We start from the raw sequence: 19,157 nt of genomic DNA on the forward strand, positions 1-19,157 counted from the left end.
AATTTGGGGCTAATGAAGCTCTGGAGGCTTTGTCTTCACTGGCACTTGCTGGCTGTGGCAGTGCCAGCACAGATGGAGCTGCTTCCCTGGGCTGGATTAATGGTTGCTGTGAGAGGGAGTGGAGGTGCTGAGTGAAGAATAAAGGTGGCCGGGGAAATCCTTGAGGTGCTGTCACTGTGGCAGCAGAAGTGTGGTGGGGAGCTGAGGAGGATTTGGGTAACTCAGCTCCCTGGGAACACGAGGGAAGCTGGGATTTATTGCAGTCATCTTTGGACTACCTGGAGGAAGTGGAATAATCCAGACGGAGCAGACACTTGCACAATAGAAAACTCCTGTCTGTGCTGTGTACAGCTCATGAGAGGGTGTAGTGGAGGTCACCGAGTCTGTGTCACCACATGGCACAGCAGGGAGGGTGTGGAAACACTGTGTTTGAGGGCTCTGCCTCTGAACTGGGTCTGCAGCACCTGCAGGGCTGCAGGACATCACAGCGTGATCCTGGAGGCAGCTAAAATATCCCAGTCTGCCCATGAGTACCTGAGGTCGATGTAGCGTCACATGCTTAGGAGTCACAAATGTTACATCCAGAAAAGGAAGAGGGTTTAAAAATCAGCGTTTGAAGGAGTGAAGTAGCTCCTGTTGAAGGAATCTCGGGTGGAGACGATAAAGGATTGAGACAGAACCTCAGGATTCAGTCTGTGCTGTGTCTTTAGGACATGGCAGGAACTCGAGCGCTTCTGTCTGTTGTGGTTTCCACAGCCCTGGGAACATCTCCTTGCCTTCCACTGCAGGGGAGGAAACCAGCCCAGGGCTCTAACCGCTGAAGGGTGAAACACAGAACTTTTGCAAGCTGGACTTTGTGGTGTTTGGGGCATTTGTCCCTTTGATTTAAAAAATACCCTTGGTGCTCCTGCTCGGCCTCCAAATGACTCAGTTTGTTTCAGTGGAACAGTTCCTGCACAAATACAGGAATGGCTTATCACTGACATTTCCTGCTCCCCCAGGCAAAATGTGTCAGCCTGACCCCAAAACCAGCTCTGAAAGACAAGTTGTTTCTTTAATTATCTCAATGATACTGAGGACAAACAGCCAGACCTTGTGTAATCCTTGTTCTGAACTGAAAAGTACACGCTGTTGTGCTCCCCAGATGAGAGAGCAGAACATTTGCAGCCTGCAAAATGCTGTTTCTTAATCCCACTGACATGTCCTGGCTTGAGAACATCCATCCACACGCAGGGGTGAGATTGTGTTTTAGCAGAAATAAACACACCAGAGATAGAAACAAAGCAGAAATCTGCTGATGCGCATTGTAGGAGAGTTGTTAATTAATGAGAGGAATTTCCAGGCTTACAGCAGATATTGTTGTCTTCCATCTAAAGACAAAAAAAGCTGCTATAAGGACCTCAGCCATTACATTGTGCCAAGAAATCCAAAGCAAAGGGAGGAAAACAAATTAACTTCAGCTGGCTTTGTGCAAACATACAATAAAGAATAGGAACAAAGGTCTGGGCTTGTGTATGTCAACACATCTTGTGTATTAAAATATATGCTGGCTTTTTTAATAGCTTCATGATGAATACAAACTTCTTTTTAGAATCTTTACCTTGTCCTGGGTTGGGTCACAGCCCTGTAACATTAGGTCAGTAAGAATCAGTTTTGTTTTAGGGAAAAAGCAGGATTTTTTCTCCTCCTGTAGCTAAAAATGCAGGGTAACTCAATGGAACTAGGGTCTTTCCTTCAAAATAAAAACTCTGAATGTTCATCTGTTGTTTTTAAGTACTGCCCCGACTTGGTGGGGTTGGAACGGAACTCGTTCTTTTCCATTTTCTTTGAAACTTTCTTTTTTCAGCCTTTAATGTGGCATACAGTGTTAGACTGGCCTCTCAGTGGTGGGCAGAGAACACTCCCACATGGGCAGATTTCTTATGTATACCTGATTTTTAATCATCCTACACATGCTAAAGGCCAAATCTTGAGGGTTTTTCCTTCAAAATGATCCTTTGAGTCAAAATAAGAGAATGTGAATATAAACACAAACTGCAGCCACTGCCAGGGGGTCTGCATACCCACAGCGCTGTTTTAAACCTGGGGAATCTTTTCCTTGCCTTTTGACCAGAAACATCCCTCTATGTCGTTTTCAATACTTTAAATTTAAACATTAAATAGTTTAACTAAATGCAGGTTAGGTTCAACAAACCCGAGACCGTCCATTTGACATCAGAGCGCTGCGGCCACCTCCGGAGGGCTGGATTTTACTCTTTGTTCGCTGAATCCCTTCTCTCGCTCGCACAGCCGGCTGTCTTGCGCGTTTCTCCTTTTTTTTTTTGTTGATTATTTCACCTCTTTGAAGCCCCCAGCAGCAGCTGGCGGGGGCGGTCCCTACGATGTTTGTTGTGCTAATTCGCGGGCGAGGCGGGGCTGGGGGGCTGTGGAGAGGGGACGAGGGAGGCCGCGGGCGGTGTCCGGCGGCGGGGCCGGCCCGGGCGGGACAAAGAGCGGCGGGACCGGCCCGGGCGGGACAAAGAGCGGCGGCCGCTCCCGCGCTGCGCTCCGTGAGGGGATTCAAATGGCGGCCCCGCCCGCCCGCTCGCCGCGGCCGCTCTGCCCCGGGCCAGCCTGGCAACAGGCGGGGCTTAGCTCCCATTGGCGGAGCGGGCGAGAGGCGCGCTCCCATTGGCTGCGGCCGCGCGGCCCCGCGGAGGGGGGAGGAGGGAGAGGGTGTTAAACAGAGCAGGACGCGGCCGCCATTTTGTGAGGGAGAGCGAGGGGCGGTGCGGAGCAGAGCGGAGCGGGCTCTGGGGGCGGGGGTCGGACAGTGACGGCGGAGCAGCGCGGGGTCGGTTCCCGGAGCGCCGCGTGTGTGTCCGTGCTTGTGGGCGAGCGGAGCGGACAGAAGTCGGTAAGGGCGGAGCAGTGCGGGAAGGGCCGGGCGCGGCCGCCGCCATGTTGTGCTCCGTTGTTGGGGAAGGGGGGACGGGGGGTCCCGGCTCCCCCAGGTGTCGCTGAGAGAAGGGACAGAGCTCGGAGGCGAAGGAGCTGCGGCCAGTGGGAGCAGAGGGCAGCTGGGCCGGGGCTGGTGACGTTATCTCGGCCTTTGGTTTCAGTCCAAACAAGGCGGAAGCTGGAAATGGAGATGGGCGGCTCCTCTGGAGCTCTGGGAGGGATGGGCAGGGGGCTGCTGATTTGGAGAGTGACAGGAGCTGAACAGACTCGAGTGCGTCAAGACTAAAATCTCAGGATCCCAGACAAGCCATGACCAAAACAGGAAATTAGTGTAAGAGTTATTAAGGAATTACTTGGTTAAAGAAACAGCTGACAGACGACAAATGGAGCTCTGTGATGGCTGGGGAAGGGTTTGGACACTCTGGGCAGCTCCTGTATTGGTCCCAGTTCCCGAAGTATTTTCTGTTGTACTTTACTTTTTCTTTACTGAAACGAAAGGGATAAAGTTCTTGATTGTCTGTTAAAAAGCTTTGTAAGACAGAGCATGAGCAAAATGTTATTACTTAGGATATGCTAAGTATGGTGGTGAACTTTATGTAAGTAGAGAAAAATAAAGCTGTGTCTTTCTGGGTGGGGTTTTGTGTGTAACATGTTCTCATCTTTAACCTATAAACAGAAGCAGCTGACTGCATTATTTTCGCTTGCCCTTTTTTCCCACCCCAAAGTGAAACAGTTGTTTCCATAATCTGAATCGAAACTTGTTTCTCGTTTCTGCAGCAGGACTTCTCCCTTGGAGCTTCTGTGCCGAGAATCCGATGTTGGGCTCGGCTCCCTGGCTGAAGACAGCAGATCAGCCCATGAAAACTTCTATTCCCAGACAAAGGAAGGAGTCCAGCACAAGACATCACCTCTTCTTTCAGACTTGGAAGCAAGAAAGGGGGCAAGAGTTGGAGAGTGTGGAATCGGAGAAGACCACTGAGAGGTAAATGCAGGTGGGAGAGGGGAAATAAACTGCAGGAGAGCCAGCAGGGAAATGCTGACTATGCTGTGCTGGAGTCTGGGCTAGGCTTTGGGGATTGTATGAAAACTGCTCCACTTGAGGTGCTTTCAGTTCATTTTATCAGAGCAATTCTCAAACTTCCCAGGAAGTCTGGGGAGTGGCTTTATCAGTGCAAACTTTGCCCAATCTCTAGTTGCTAACAGGATGAATTTAAATGTCTCCAGCATTCAATATTGACCAATAAAATCTGGCTCTGCATTTTCTGAGCAAGGTTTTGTCAGTCCCATTCCTCCAGTTAGACCTTTCTGAGGAGAGAAGTGTGTTTAGAGCAAGTTTTGGTTAGGCTGACTTTTGTCCCTTTGCTTAAAACCTAAGCATTCTCTGAAATACTTTGTTTTAAAAAAAGAGTAATAAAGCCTTAACCTGACTCATTTTTACAGGTGACATTTAAGTTGAAGATGGGTGGTGGAGAAAGATACAACATTCCTGTTCCCCAGTCTAGAAATACCACCAAGAGCCATCAACAACTTAAAAACAGGCAGAAGAGCAAAGACCCCAATTCTCAGATGAAAACCTACGTGAAGAAGGAAAGAGGCCACGGCTGCAGCTCCTCTCCTGGTGCATGGCAGGCCATGCAGAAAGGGGGGAAGAACAACGTTCACTTCCCCAAGAATCCCAACTGGAATCCTGCCCTGTCCAATCACAACCTGTTGTTCACCCCTCAGAGCAACCAGAACTATGCTGGAGCCAAGTTCAGCGAGCCACCCTCCCCAAGTGTTCTGCCTAAGCCACCAAGCCACTGGGTACCTGTTTCTTTTAAACCTTCTGATAAAGAAATAATGACATTTCAGCTCAAAACCTTACTGAAAGTCCAGGCCTGAGGTGTAACTTGTGTGATTTTTAGAAGCGATTTCGACTATCAGGGTTTCAGATTTGAGCATTTCTATTCCAAACTCCAGGTGTGCCAGGACCAGGTGTTCTTGCTGCATGTAGTTAGTCACTTGGAGAGGGGTGAAAGTTTACATTCCCCTCATCTTTTACCTCAAAAGTTCAGTGCTGTGTTCACTGTGAAATAGATATTTTCTTGAAAATCAATCAAATCCTGAGCAGTCACCATTTACTGTATTTAAGAATAAATGGGACTGTGTGCCAAAATTGGACTTGAGGCTTAGAATTGTTAGAAAACCACCTTTTACCTAACTTAATGCAGCATGAACTGAAACAAAAAACGCACTGAAAACTTTAGTCAGGTTATTTGCTGCTTTTCAGACTGGTGTGAGATTTGCTAAACACTCTGCAGAGCAGAAACTTCCATCTGGGCACGCAGCGGGAGGCACAGCTGATTCTCTTCCCTGTCCCTGTGAGCTTTAGTGGCACTCCTGCAGTGGTGTGTGAGCATTTCAAGCCCTTGACTCCCATCTGGAATGTTCTGGAAGGGTTTGGAAGAACTCCTCAGGCAGATCCAGCTGTGCTTCGCAGGAATCTCCATGAGTGCCAACTAAAGAGCTTGCATTGCCAGGTGACTGCCAAAAAAGCTTCCCCAAATCCTTGCGTGCCCACTGCACTGAGGAGTTCTAAACCACGTTTTTATCAGTTTTTATTAAAAAAAAAGGTGGAGTAGTTCCTTAGGTTGGTTTTAAATTGCTTCCCCTATAACAATTAATAGTTTGGGGCACATGTTAGATGTTCTCACAGGGAAGACAGAGCCATGTAAATACATGTAAAACATTGTAGCATATGTAAATTTCTGCTGGGCTTTCCTGCACAGAAGTATTTTTAGTACAAAACTGCTGAATGTAAGATGACCATGTTGAGTACGTGGCCTGGTTTAAAAAAATAATATTTTGTTTAAAAAAAATTAAAAAAAAAAAAAGACATTTGTGGCTGTGCCCTTACACTTCACATGCAGTGAATTGTATTTGGTTCTTATATCTTTTTTTTTTTTTTTAAGTAAAATCAGTGCAAAAAAGGCTTATTTAGATTTTTTTATTAAAGAAAAAAACTTTAAAAAAAAACTCTGCTGGAATCTCAGATCCTCCTGTTGTGAATGTGTAGGAGAGGTGTGTGTTCAGTGATGAAAAAAACACTGAAATGTTCCAAATCAAGTGTTTCACAAGAAATGCAAATGCCTGGACTCAGGTGCTTGATAAAACTGAAGGATTGTAATTGTTCTGTGTTTCTGAAATGCATCAATGCTCTGTAAAACATTTTGTCAGAATCTTTGCTAAGATCCCTCGGCCGAGGGCCAGGGCAGGTGGCTCCTGTGCTGTCACCCTCCGGCTGATCTTGCTGGAGGGTGATAACAGGAGCAGCCACAGTTCTTCCAAAATACAATGATTACTTAAAAAAAAAAAGTGCTTTAATTTGAACAGGCCTTTTGCAGATTGTGAAATGTTTGGAGGTGTCTTTCTGTACATTCCAAATGCAGTGGCAGCTGATCTGAATGTTTACAAAATTATTGCTCCAAATTACATGGAATTGGCAGTCTCTAAACTTGTGTTGTGACCTGGACCTTCACCAGAGTCTGAGCTGTATCCCAGTTAATTATCTATTCTTCACTTCAAATTGTCAATTACTGATGATGTGTGTACAAATTGGAAACAAAACTTTTAAATAAACATTTTTTTTTACCCCCTAAAAGCATCTCTTTGTTTTCAGATGGAAATGGAAAAAGTGGGATGACCTCATTTTGGTAATTCCCTTCTCAAGGGAGCTTTCTTTAACTGCAGCCTTCTCCTTCATGCTTTCCAGTGGTTAGGGAACACAGGGCTGGAGAATTAACACTAATTAACATTTCTGACAAAACCAAAACTGGCGAGGCTGGGAAGCAGCTTGGGGCTCCATCTCCCACACACTACTGGATTAATTAAGTCAGAAGGTGCTCTCAAGTTATAGTCAAAACTTGTACATTTTATTCCCAATTCACAGGGTTATTTGCACAGATGGAACACAAAACTCAAGAAGAAAGGATGGGGGTGAATAAAACATCAGCATCTCCAATCAAACACACTACAGGGTACAGAGTCTTCCCTTCCTACAATAGTCTCAGCAGCAAGAGCATCTTTAGACAAATATTATAGCAATGGACTACAGACTTTTTTAAGCAAGTTACAAGATAAATGGAGAAAACCAGCAATTCATAATGGGTGATTATGTCCTAAAAATGTGTCAATTTTATCCCTCTGTAATTCAGAATGTTGATCTGCCCCGTCCCTGGCAAGGCCCGAGCAGCAGCGCTGTGCGTGCCTCCACTGCCCCTCTCTGAGCACCCCGAGCTGTCACCAGACTCAGCAGGCAGGAAAAAAAGCTCTGTCCAAGCAGAGAGCTCCAAACAACATTGAAACCAAAATATTCCACTTTGAGTAAAACCATGATACTGTACATTAAACATCTTGATAAGACATAGAAAGGATAACATTGAGCTTTCAGAGACCAATCTAGCAGAGTCCCTAATTAAACACCCAGCTACTTAACCACTAAATTGAAGATTTTTAATTACCAGTTGGGTGCATGGACTTTAGGTGAAAAAGAAGTTCCAATAGAGCCTTCTATGACTGCTGACACCAATCGATTCGCTGCAGATATTTTGGAGCACAGCCATTAATTTCAGCAGAGGTTTTCTCTTTTTACACACTACTTCAATTCTACAAATTTTGCAGGAATGACAAAATCTAGATTTACCACAGAAAAACGTAATTCCCACCGTTCTTGAGACTCCAAAAGAAAGATATCTAGACATGATCTTTTGTAGCCTGCAAAGTTCTTGCATTCCAGCTGTGCATAACCTGCAGGAAGCTTGCACAAGACAGGCTCCTGCTTTTTTTAGGGCAGGACTGGGATACCTGCATCAAGGAAGGGAGATGTTATCTAGATGGGCTGTGGCTTGATTTGCATGAATGCATAAACATTCCCTGCCCTTTTGGCCACATCCTGCTAACTCTTCCCCAACTGAAAGGCCCACAGAACAGCTTCTTCACAATTTTTCCATGGGAGCAAGAACTAGGACAACATCTTTATTCATGCACTCTTGAAACATCGTGGGTTTGTGTTCGGCTTTTCTGGCTTGTTCATATACACAAGTCAAGTCAAAGCTTAGTCCTACCTCTGGGAGAGAAAGAAAGAACCATCAGAACTGGCAGACACTACATTATACTTGCAATGATCTGGCTTTTCAAAACAAAAATTAAACTGTGCTATACATAAATGCTGAGGCACACAATATAAGGACATGCTGACACAACAGTTAAGGAATAGTTACTGTTACTCTGCCTGGACATGGAGATTTCTCCTCCCTCCTCCCACCCCCCCAGCTCCAATTCCAGCTAGAGCAGCACCACCATCAAGCACAGCAGTGCCTGCAGGCCCCTGGCATCGACACAGCCACGCTCTCCCCACCACTCAGGCAGGAGGACCCCTCTCAAGCAGGACTTAGTCATGAAGACTATATTTTTATATATAAATCTATAAAGCTGAAAAGAGTGGGGGTTTCTGCTGCTAGCAGAAATAATCACAGCTCAGCTTATAAAGGGTGACAGTGGGTTTATGAAAGCAATTCAGTGCTTTACAGAGGATTTTTGTCTTTCAGGGCAGAACCTTCAGCTGGGCACACACCAGTGCCAGGAGGCAGCTTCATCCCTGTTGCCACCTCCCACAGAACCACTGCTGGCACCAGTTTTGATATGGCAATTACAAATTCTTATGGTGATACTATAATTTTGATTCTGTATGAACCTTCAGTCATTGCTTTTAAGTAGTTTCATAACCTGGCTAATAATATCTGAATTATAACCTATGTGGCAAGTCCATCCAGCAATAATGAAAGTTAATGGCAAAGAAAATTCAATATATTAGAGTACAATTTATGCTTAGTGTTCTCAGTTTGTCTTGTACCCCTTCAAAAATGTGAAATGACATTTATTCAGACACTAAATGAAAAATTCCTGCCTTTACTGAAATACCATAGTAAGGATTTTACTCCATAAGGGATGTATAGCTCTACTCCTAACCATGCTCTGGAGTCAAATTCTAAAGCTACAATAATTCCAGTGGATCAGTATTTCCTTCATTTTTTTATTACAGCATGTTTGCTAAATTTACAGCAAGCAGAAAATAAGCTGGGTCTTTAGTTATTTTGATCAAAACATCGATGTTTTAAAGGTAGTACACAATATTTGTTAAAAAGAACATATAAAAATACCTTTTTAGAAGCCTCTATAAGAAAGGAAATACAAAGTTTAATCCCACAACTTTCCTCTGCTAGAGCTGCACGCTACTGCTACAGTTTTAAATAGACTTTTTGCTGTTTTTAAACTATACATCCAGGAAAGTCTACAAAATTAAAGGAACGTGCATATAAATGATTGCATAGCAGAACATGAACATTAACTGCAAACAGTAAAGAAAAAGTTAGAAATACTTTTAAATGTACAAAGGTTCTAGGATCAACCCCTAAGCACGTTCCGCAGACAAGATCCCAAAGCCATCTGCGCTTCTTGAAAGGCCCTGCTGAAACCCTAAACCCAAACCCCAAAACATTTCTCTAAAAAGGAACTTCTGGAAATCAATGTCTTTATATGCTACAGACATCAGACAGAGAGGAACACTTAAGTGTTTGATGGTGGCTTTTGAAGGTAAAAAAAAAACAAAACAAAACCAATGCCAAAAGCCATTTCCATAACAAAGGATCTTGCCTTCTAGAGAAATACTGGTAAGATTACACACTGGGTTTGTTATTTTTCATGTTCAATTTTCTAAATATACTGTATGAATGATAAACTACATAACTAGAGATGCAGCTCTTGTTCATATCCAACTTTAAACATTTGTTCTGAAGGAAAATGAAATCTTGTAACCAAACCACTATCCATTCTGAGGAAGGAGTGATTCAGACTTGCTTGACCAACTGCTTTTTTGCTGTGTAAAAAGCAAGCAAGCCTGGTAACCCAGGGAGATGGCTACAGTTTGATACCTATGAATACACCAACTAACCACAGGAGTCATTGGCATAAAAGTTTAGTTCTTATATACTGTACACACACAACTTGAAACAATCTACTTGTATCTAACAGCAGGAAAACTAAGCAACTTTATGGTTAACTGCTCACTAAAATTGAGAATAGATACAAAAAACTGCATAAATGTACACACAACCTAATATTTAGTTCTCTGCCGTTTGCTGAAATCTGATTTTAGATCTTCCATTTCAAGGTGGGTTTTTCCCTCACATTCAGCACCAGCAGCCAGGGCAGAGGCAGTGAAGCCTCTATCCCAAGGGGTCACAACACTGCACAGGCTCTGAGCAAGCTCCAAGACCAGCTCTCTGCCCATGTCGTACATGCAAGGTTAGTACCATCTCTCCAGACTGCAGACTAAAGAGAAATCTCCCAAATCTCCCTCTACAGAGCTCCATGTGCCAACCTGCTGGTGCTGGTGGGCACGGAGAACATGGAATCCTGCCCTGGAGCCATGGAAACAAACTGCCAGTCTGATTTCCTAGCAGCCAGTGTTGCACTACAGCTGTCCAGTTTTCCTTTTTCTCACAGACTTTATAGAGTTGAAGAACCAGTTAAAAAGCTGGTTTAACTGCCCAGCACAAACTGGTAGCAATTTCTCTATGGGTGTGACATTTGTAAAAGGACAATGTTGCAAGTTACGATCAATCAAGTCATCACCAAATATCTAAGCATTAAAAATGCAGATCTTTACAAAAATATACAGAGACACCACAACCAAATCAGTAGCTGCCCATGACATTTAACCAAATGGACAATCTCTCTCCCTCTCTCTCTCTCTGTGGCTTCTCAACACTGTTTTAATCTCCACCACTGTTGGCTACAGGGAAAACTGACAAAGAAAATATTTTTTAGCACTGTTGCAACATTATATTCCTGATAATTTAAGTAAACTGAACTGTGTGTAAATGAATCTTACATGCCTAAACCAACATGGATACACTGTTAGTGGCCACTGGACTTGGGACTAGTCCAAGACCTTGATCTGGATTTTGACCTAGATCTAGAATGTGATCTTGACTGTGATTTGGATCTAGCTGGTTCTTTTTTTCTCGACTCCTTCTCATATCTTGAGCTGGACTTATAGTGTGTTTTAGAATCTGTTTTAGAGGTGCCTCTAGATTTGGTGTGAGATGCAGACCTAGACCGTGATTTAGCCTTCATTTCTTTCTTGGGCTGTGACTTGGATCGTGATCTTGAATTGGACTTAGATCTTGAAAAAGATCGATTGCGGTGTTTGAACCTATCAGAATAAAGGGGAGAGAGGAGATTTGAATGTAAAAACACTATTCTTAGACATCTAGTACATCAAAAATTGTTTACCGTTTTTGCAGGAGAAACTTTTTTTTTTAAACCTATAGTTAAAGGAATACAGTGATCTAGCTTGCAATTTAAAGGGTGTAAAAAGTAGTTTTTTACCTATCATTGTCCGAATGGCTTCTGCTACGACGAGGTCTTCCAGTAGGTCTACTGCTAAAAAGGTACATCAGAAAAAGTAAATGGTGACAAATACCTACGTAAGTGTACAACTACTTAACACATTCTGTTTTCAAGCTGTGCATTTGCTTTTAGTTATTCTCCAATGCAGCACAGAATAGTTTCATTCATTACTCCTGATCAGATGCAGCATGCAAGGTACGCAACTCCCAGCGGTTACTCCCACGATAGGAAAAAAAAGATTATTCCAAAGTGTACCAACTAAATAGTCAGCGTGGTGTGTCTGAACTGTACAGCTGAGGCCAGCCCCACACACTACACTTACTTTCTGGGACTATAGGATCTTCTATAGCTGTAATCAAAGGAGCGACTCCGTGAACGTCTGCGCTCGTAGCTGCGACTCCGAGACCGCCTGTATCTGTCATAGTCATCATAACGAGAAGAACTGTACAGGTTTCTCCCTTCCTTGGCTTTCATTTGGTTTGGTGCTGTAAAAATAGCAATATTTGCAGGTGAAGAAGATGGCCTAATTTTTCCCCTCAAAGTCTAAGCCTTGTATTTGGTGTTAAGCAGAAAGGTTCATTTGTGATTTGATGTTTATGAAGGGATATGTGAGAGGCTGCTCTGTGCCACTTGTTTTGTGCTGGTGGAGCCACTGGACACAAATTAATGCAGCCTTGGGGGCACTGTAAATCTAGAAAGCAAACAAACAAACAAAACCCCTCAAAACCAGTCAGAAAGGACTAACGCTCTACAAAACCAAAACACAGAGCTGGCCAAGGTGATTTCAGGCCAGCTGGAAACTGGTGCAGCAGGTCAGCCCCATGACTGACACATTCTGACATTCCTGAATTTACCCAATGAGTGAAAGCTAATTAAACACTTTTTCCTGACTGCACAGCACCATCATCACACCTGACCCACAGCTGTCTTCAATGATTAAAGGCCAGCTTATACAAAAGCTTTAGTGGATGCCACATAAAAGGAAGTCTGCTTTCAAAAGGAACCCCCTCAGTAAAACAATTCACTTTCACTCTGCAGTTTAGTTATTAAAATAATTAAGAATGAATTAAACTATTAGTCTTCCACTGTATTTCCTCTAAGCAGCACAGCTATCCTTTCTCTGTATCAAATTCAAACCGAATGACCATGCTCTAAGTATTTTAAACAGGTGGAACAAACATCCTCTGTACTAAATGGCTTCAAAATTTAAGTTTTTAGTGCTGCTTGCAACACATTAAGGTGGATTTAGTTAAATATTTTCAGAAACTTGTTACAAATCCCAATGTTTGTACATAGGGCAGAAACTTGTTCTTTGGAGTGTAGAATTTCCATTGACTCCATTAAAGTTAATTGTGAGGACTTGAGGGAGAACTGGACAGTCAGGTTGCTTCTCTGAGAGCTGTAACTAAAGACCTTCAAGTTCTTTTTATTCCCAGGCATCACATGAGTAGTACAGTCCTGGTTTAGACCAACAGGGCTGAGCCAGGTTTTACAAATTTGTATCTCCCTGCAAATGAAGAATATGCACACAAACAACAAATTTAAAATACCTAAATTCTCTTTACATTTATCTGTTCAGAAAATACAAGTTCTGCTCCACCTTGAATCGAGATAACTTGAAACTGCCTTTTATCCTGAAGCCAAATGAAAACGAAGACATGACCTCAATCGTGGCAATCACAGAGAGCTGCACAGAAAGCTCTGAAGAAGGACTGTGGTAACTGCTGTACTTGGTTATGTATTTATAATTAAATGAGTCATTAACAGTTCTGGATGAAAGGCAGAACATCCATGTGCTAATTACATACAATAATAACTATCACAACAATTAGCAGCACGTGCAGGGCTGGGTGCTGAAATTCAGGGAGTGAGAAAATGCAGGCACTTACTCTTGCGGTCCCCCTGTGCAAACTGGATTTCTATTTGCCGACCACAAATCCACTTTCGATCCAAATTATGGAGAGCATCTTCTGCATCACGGACATCTTCAAATGTGGCCAGTGTTAAGGTACTTGAGAATTTGAGCAGTTTAACAGATTTGGTATTTAAAATACACATTTTTAACTTATTTTGTCATTTTACAGCCATGTTTTAAGTTTTTTGTCATGCTACTCAACACACTAGTATTTTTTTTTCAATTAACCACCAGCTATCTGAGAACTCCTGTTATAAAATTAAAATGTTGTAATATGACTATGAATTTATCCATCAGCAAGCACTTGCTATGTGATACTCTTAATTTTTTTTTTCTTCTCCCACTTGTACTTATGCAAAGAAAACAAAGGTATCCTTTCAAAACACACTTGTTAATGGTCATTTAGTTCTCTCCACTACAATGAGTTTATTAAAATTAAGCCCTAGTTCTTAAATTATGTTGGCGATACCAACAGTAAATGTTAATTATTAACTTTGGAATTGGAATAAAGGTGTCCTTTTTTGTTTTAAAGAACTGATTTTAGGTTTAACTGATGTCCTGTCACAGCCCTGTGTGCAGAGCCTCCCCAGTGTGAGAGAAGAGCAGACACTGGGAGCCTGCACTGCCACTCAGGGCCAAGGTACAGTAACAAACATTTGTTTTAGTGCTGGAATTTACACCCTTAATTCCAGCTTGTGGGACCCAAAACAATAAGCTGCCTTTCCCCTTCAGGCCACTCATTTCTCAGCAGCATCATCTCTGCAGGGGAGACACTTCCATTTCATTCAGACCACAGTTACAGTAGCACTCACAAGAGAAATATTACAGGTTTTGTCAATGGACTAAACCAGAATAATTCATCAAATCACTGCTTACATGACAGACAGAAGAGAAACTGTTATTCTGTAGGATACATCAGGTATGACTCCTTTAATCTTGGCCACCATTCAACTTCATCTTGACCTTTAACTCTTTAAGTGCTTGTCAGAAGGACTTGTCATGAGATGCTTGGCCAAAAATGACAGATGGCTTTATCTTTAACTTTGAAAAACAACCTTTTCCCCCTTTTGTAGATAAAGCGAAGCTTTGTCTCCCATTATGGCTTGTCCTTCTTCCAGCTTTTCTTTACTTTTTCTTTTCCCAAACTCTCCCTTCTCTTCAAGCCTGATCCTTAAGAGGTCTTTGGCTTGTCTACTTGCCTTAATTGTTGAACTCTACTCTAAAGGTTCTTTCATGCTTTCTCTTTGGGGTCGCCATTACTGTACAGCTTTACATTCTGAGGCAACAACAGAGGACAGCAAATTAGGGGACAATATTAAAGAAAGAAGTTCACCTCATTTTTTACACAATCTGATTTTGATCAAGTGATTCCAGTTTCCATTCGTTAAATTAACAATGAATAGCAGCCACATTTTGCTAAGCACAACTTTACTTACACACCAGTGATAATAAAAACGTGCTAGACAATTTTGAGTCAGTGATAAATTTTCATTTAAATCATATAGTATTAATTTCAGTGACATAAGCAAGCTTTTATATTACTGGACTTAAGTTTTGCAAAAAAGGCAAAGAACAATTGAGAGAAGTTAATCTTCAAAAATAACGAAACACCACGACATAAGTAAGACACTTATTAGATACAACACAAAAGTAAACTGCTTTTTCATTTAGATTGGTTACCTCTTACACAAACTTGAATTTCAAACTTCAACACCCCTCACTAATGAGCCATCTGAAGAAAGGATATTGAACATAGGCAAATCCTCTGGGACGACGTGTGTAGAAGTCAAGTGGAACGTAAACATCAACTATAGGCCCATAACGACCAAACTCCCGGCGCAAGTCTTCGGACCTGCAACACCACAAACACCTGATATGGCTTTGGCACTGCCCGAGGTGCCACAACACAGCCACAAAATGAAACAAAACAAAAATCCAATCTACAATTAATATCAACACCCTTGGGTTTTGGAAGCATTTGGGGGAGGATGAAGGTAGGAAAATGTGTTTTGGGGAAGGAAGTGTTTGGGCAGTTCCCTGCTGGCAGCACATAGAGCTTTTCTGAAACACTCAAGTCTCAAGCAGTTTGAAAGCAGCCTTCAGCTTAACCCTGAAATAAAAATGTAAACTGTGAAGTGATGCACACCAGCTCATTCACTGCAGCAGGATTAGCAGAAAGTGAAATAAAGGATTGTTAAATTATTGTTGTTATTATTCAAGTACCTCGACAGTGATTTTGCAACACACAAACACCAATTACGAGATCCAAATAAACATTATGAGACCAAACCAGTCACCCAAACTCATTTCCATAGAATAATCAATACTTACAACCACATCAAACACAACAGATCTCAGTGAGCCACTCATGCCCCCGGGATAGTTTTTCCAAAGAGTTGGCTTTAGAGAGCTGAGACAAAACTGTTCAGCTGCAGCTACCCCTGGAACAGCAGCCTCTCCTCAACAGAGGCTTCATATTCACATCAGCTCCTCACATTTAATTTGAGGACAAAAACCTGCATGAAAAGATTGATGCAATCCCATGTTTGGGTGGCATATGAGAGTTACTACTGGTTTTTAGTATTTCTTCCTTTCTCTTGCACCAGTTGGGAAACAAATTTCCACAGTCAGTGCTGGCAGAAGGGAACTACCACCAGCACGGAGATCTCACAATGAAACCATCTCCAAGAACTCCCAATGAAACCATCTCCAAGAACTCCCAATGAAACCATCTCCAAGAACTCCGTGCTTAAGGTGAATCCTCAACAGGATCCACATAACTGTAAAGACTTTGGAAGTAATCATCCTCAGCTGTTCTCAAAGTAAATAAACTATTGGAAAAATTAATAAATTAATGGGAAGAAGTAAAAATCTTAATTTCATTCCATTCCACCGTGCCCACAGTACTGTTGGCTGCTGAACAACTTTGGTCCAAGTCGCCCAGAGAGAGTTGGAAAACTCACAGTTTATAAGACTGGACCTTACCGGGATCTCCGTACAAACTGTACACAAAAATAACAACAAAGGAGCGCTCTGACAAATGCATTCCGTGCCAACAGTACTCTTTAAGTGTTCCACAGCCGATAGCAAACACCAAAGACGTTTTTGGCCACTAAACTGCCCAAGTGAAATGAGGAAGACCAGCAGCTTATAGAAGGAATAATTAAGAACCTGTGCAACGTTCTGTTTTTGATGTCTCAACTCCCTACGAGAAGTTCTCTCACCGCACATGTTTAGTCCTTACGGGCTCTCGGAACCACGCGATTATAACGGGGACCAAGCATTACTTCCCTCGACCCCGGACCGAGCGTCCCGAGAGGCCCCGGTACACAACAATCACGGCAGCAACATTCCAACTGCACTGGCAGCAGCTCCCAGGCTAACGGGACCGGCCACGCCAGCAATTTTGGGCATAAACACTCTAATTTCTCCCATCTAGCAGCAATACTGCATTTCCCGAGGAGCATCCCAAACTCCAGCGGCTGTCCAGCACGGCCCCGGTGGGCACATCCCGCTGGACACACTCCGAGGCGGCTGCGGGGAGTTTCACTTTGTCGCGGCCCAGCTTTGTTCTTTCTGGACGCTGTTCGGAAAGGAACCCGCGTGGAGAGGCGGGGAACGAGCAGCATCGCGAGGAAAATGGAAGGCAGGGTAGGGAGAAGGGAGAAGGCAAAGCGGAGGAAGGCAGCGGGCCGGGCTCGCCCCTTCCCTGCCCCGGCTGCGGGGGGACCCCCGCGGGCGCGGCCTAGCGAGCCCGCCAAAGCCTGCACCGGCCCCCGCTCCGCCCCCACTCACCGGGTGTCGTCGGCCACGTTTCGCACGAAGAGCGAGGTGTTGGGGGGCCGCAGGTAGCGGGACATGTCGGCGGCGCTGGGGCAGACGGCAGGAAGGAGAGGAGGGAAGGAAAAGGAAGGAAGGAAGGAGGGAGGGAAGGAGCGAGCGCGGCCCGGGAGCGGCTGAGGCGACCCTGAGGGAGCTGCAGCGCCCGCCCGCCCGCGCGCCGCCTCTCGCGAGATTTCGCGAGAGCGAAACGCGGCGCCAAAATTCCTGCCCCGCTCCGGCAGCGCGCGTGCGCCGCGGCCCCGCGCGGGAGCTCGCGGGCCCTCCGGCGCGCGCCGCGCATGCGCGCTCCCCCCTTCTCTCCCCCCCCCCCTCCCCGCTCGCTTTTCCCGCCGAAACTGAGGGAAAGGAGCGCGCGCGGGGCAAGATGGCGGCCGCGCCTCCGCCGTGAGGGGAGAGCGCGGCCCGGCCCGGCCCGGCCCGGTGCAGCCGCCTCAGGGCGCGGCCCGGCCCGGTGCAGCCGCCTCAGAGTGCCGTGGTTCCCTCCTGTGCAGTCAACTTGTGAGAAACGCCAATCACTTGGTTTGTAAAAATTTTAAAAGTTTAATAATAATTAAAATGGTTATAAAAATAGTAATACAATTAGAGTAATAAAGTTTAGGGTTAGGACAATTACAAGACAATAAAAAGCAAAGAATTACGGGCGTTCGGATGCTCTTGCACATTAAGTCATGAAAAATATTCCTTGTGAACAAAGGAATAACCTTAAAAGCAATATCCTGTTGCATATTCATATATCCTTCATGGCTATGCATACATTCTATTTAAAACAAGAACTCTCTCTGTTGTATGTCAACTATTTCCATTAATCCCCTGGTGTCTTCGAGTCTGAGCAAAGCCTGAAGAAATTAGCTTCTTCTGATAAGAAAACCATAAATTCCTTTTCTTTGGAAGATTTAGGTGTTCCTCGAAGCGAGTATCTCATTCCTAAAAAAAAAACTCCCCCCACACACACAGTCTCTATTTTAACATTATGTTGGAACCTAAAACTATATTTAACACACTACTTGAGAGAATTAATACAGCATAACTTTCTGACATTACACATATAATATTCATTGTAATATTTGCAAAAAGCCAATCATAAAATACGCATTTTTCACACAACTGACGTGGCCTCGGGCTGTAATGCCCTTCCTGAGGCTCAAGGCATCGCTGCCCTGTGGCCTTGCTGTTGCAAAAGGTGGATTATGTATAAGTTCTGTTAACAAAAATATGTTCTTTGATGTTTTTTATGCTTTCAAGCCTAATCAACAAGAAGGGAGATGACAGCCATGTAAACAGCAGCCAACAAGCTTTAAGGGATGTCCCTGAGTTAGAATAATAAATTGGTAGAACTGCCTGGGTAAGGTTTAGGGTGGATAAAAGGCACATCTGACCCCACAGTCACAGGGTTTGGTGAAGAGTTCAACAAAAAGTATCTGCATTTTCATGTGAGGGATTTTCAGCAAACTTTTGCAGGGACAGAAAGACTTTGAGCTGATGCAGCCCTGGTGTCTGCCACCAGTGTATTTTCATCTTTATTTTTAATATTCATGAATGAAAACTGGTGGGAGGACATTGCTGTTCATATCTTGGCAGTCTCACACTAAGAAGTGCCTGATTTTTACAGGTTTGGAATGACAGATGATTCAAGTTTGAATGGCAGATGAAGTTCAGTCACTAACACAGGAGATGTGCAGACATATACACTTCCAAAAAAAAAGGAATTTATGTGGTTCTATGTTCAGGGTGTGTGCAGGATTCAACAGAGAAGGGATGGGGATCTCTGACCATGTTTTTTGCATTTAATCTTTACAGTTACCATATTTCTGTATGCAAGCAGCAGGTCGAGTTGTTACCTTGTGCAATATAAACACAGATCTGCTCACACAAATCATTAAAAGAACCTAAAAACCAAGCCAAGAATGCACATCAGAGACTGGAATTGTGGTGGGAGTGCTTGGCACAAAGCAAAAAAGAAAAAAGATATTTTACAGATACTCTGTAAAATTCTTTCAAATAATGAATT

At 43.7% G+C, this 19,157-nt stretch overlaps 2 protein-coding genes across 8 annotated transcripts; one reads left to right on the forward strand and one right to left on the reverse strand.

The window, feature by feature from the left end:
- Positions 1-2,717: 2,717 nt before the first annotated feature.
- PNRC2 (proline rich nuclear receptor coactivator 2) lies at positions 2,718-6,580 on the forward strand. 2 transcript variants are annotated; one of them, XM_004174388.5, is made up of 3 exons: positions 2,718-2,896; positions 3,718-3,922; positions 4,381-6,580. In XM_004174388.5, the coding sequence occupies exon 3, from the start codon at positions 4,399-4,401 to the stop codon at positions 4,819-4,821; it is 423 nt and encodes a 140-aa protein (XP_004174436.4). In that variant the 5' UTR covers positions 2,718-2,896; positions 3,718-3,922; positions 4,381-4,398; the 3' UTR covers positions 4,822-6,580. The 2 variants fall into 2 exon arrangements, with proteins under 2 accessions (XP_004174436.4, XP_030146160.4); XM_030290300.4 differs by having other exon boundaries at positions 3,721-3,922.
- A 249-nt stretch (positions 6,581-6,829) lies between these two features.
- SRSF10 (serine and arginine rich splicing factor 10) lies at positions 6,830-17,345 on the reverse strand. 6 transcript variants are annotated; one of them, XM_072917890.1, is made up of 7 exons: positions 17,102-17,343; positions 15,052-15,158; positions 13,281-13,382; positions 11,714-11,876; positions 11,371-11,421; positions 11,093-11,194; positions 6,830-8,044 (listed from the first exon to the last, which is right to left on the reverse strand). In XM_072917890.1, the coding sequence occupies exons 1-7, from the start codon at positions 17,164-17,166 to the stop codon at positions 8,026-8,028; spliced, it is 609 nt and encodes a 202-aa protein (XP_072773991.1). In that variant the 5' UTR covers positions 17,167-17,343; the 3' UTR covers positions 6,830-8,025. The 6 variants fall into 6 exon arrangements, with proteins under 6 accessions (XP_072773991.1, XP_072773989.1, XP_072773993.1 ...); XM_072917888.1 differs by having other exon boundaries at positions 11,371-11,424; positions 17,102-17,342; XM_072917892.1 differs by lacking the exon at positions 11,093-11,194 and having other exon boundaries at positions 17,102-17,341.
- Positions 17,346-19,157: the final 1,812 nt, after the last annotated feature.

The sequence above is a fragment of the Taeniopygia guttata genome, chromosome 23, assembly GCF_048771995.1.
Source record: "Taeniopygia guttata chromosome 23, bTaeGut7.mat, whole genome shotgun sequence".
In the NCBI taxonomy this organism is placed as follows: domain Eukaryota; kingdom Metazoa; phylum Chordata; class Aves; order Passeriformes; family Estrildidae; genus Taeniopygia; species Taeniopygia guttata.

What these genes read in the sequence shown, in the direction of transcription:
- SRSF10 (XM_072917886.1), bottom strand. Translation starts at nt 17,166, where the DNA reads ATGTCCCGCTACCTGCGGCCCCCCAACACCTCGCTCTTCGTGCGAAAC. An exon ending in AGGATTTGCCTATGTTCAAT is followed by an intron (nt 13,383 to 15,051) that starts ATCCTTTCTTCA and finishes CACTGGCCACAT; the next exon opens with TTGAAGATGTCCGTGATGCA. An exon ending in TGCACAGGGGGACCGCAAGA is followed by an intron (nt 11,877 to 13,280) that starts GTAAGTGCCTGC and finishes CTATTTTTACAG; the next exon opens with CACCAAACCAAATGAAAGCC.
- PNRC2 (XM_004174388.5), top strand. Translation starts at nt 4,399, where the DNA reads ATGGGTGGTGGAGAAAGATACAACATTCCTGTTCCCCAGTCTAGAAAT.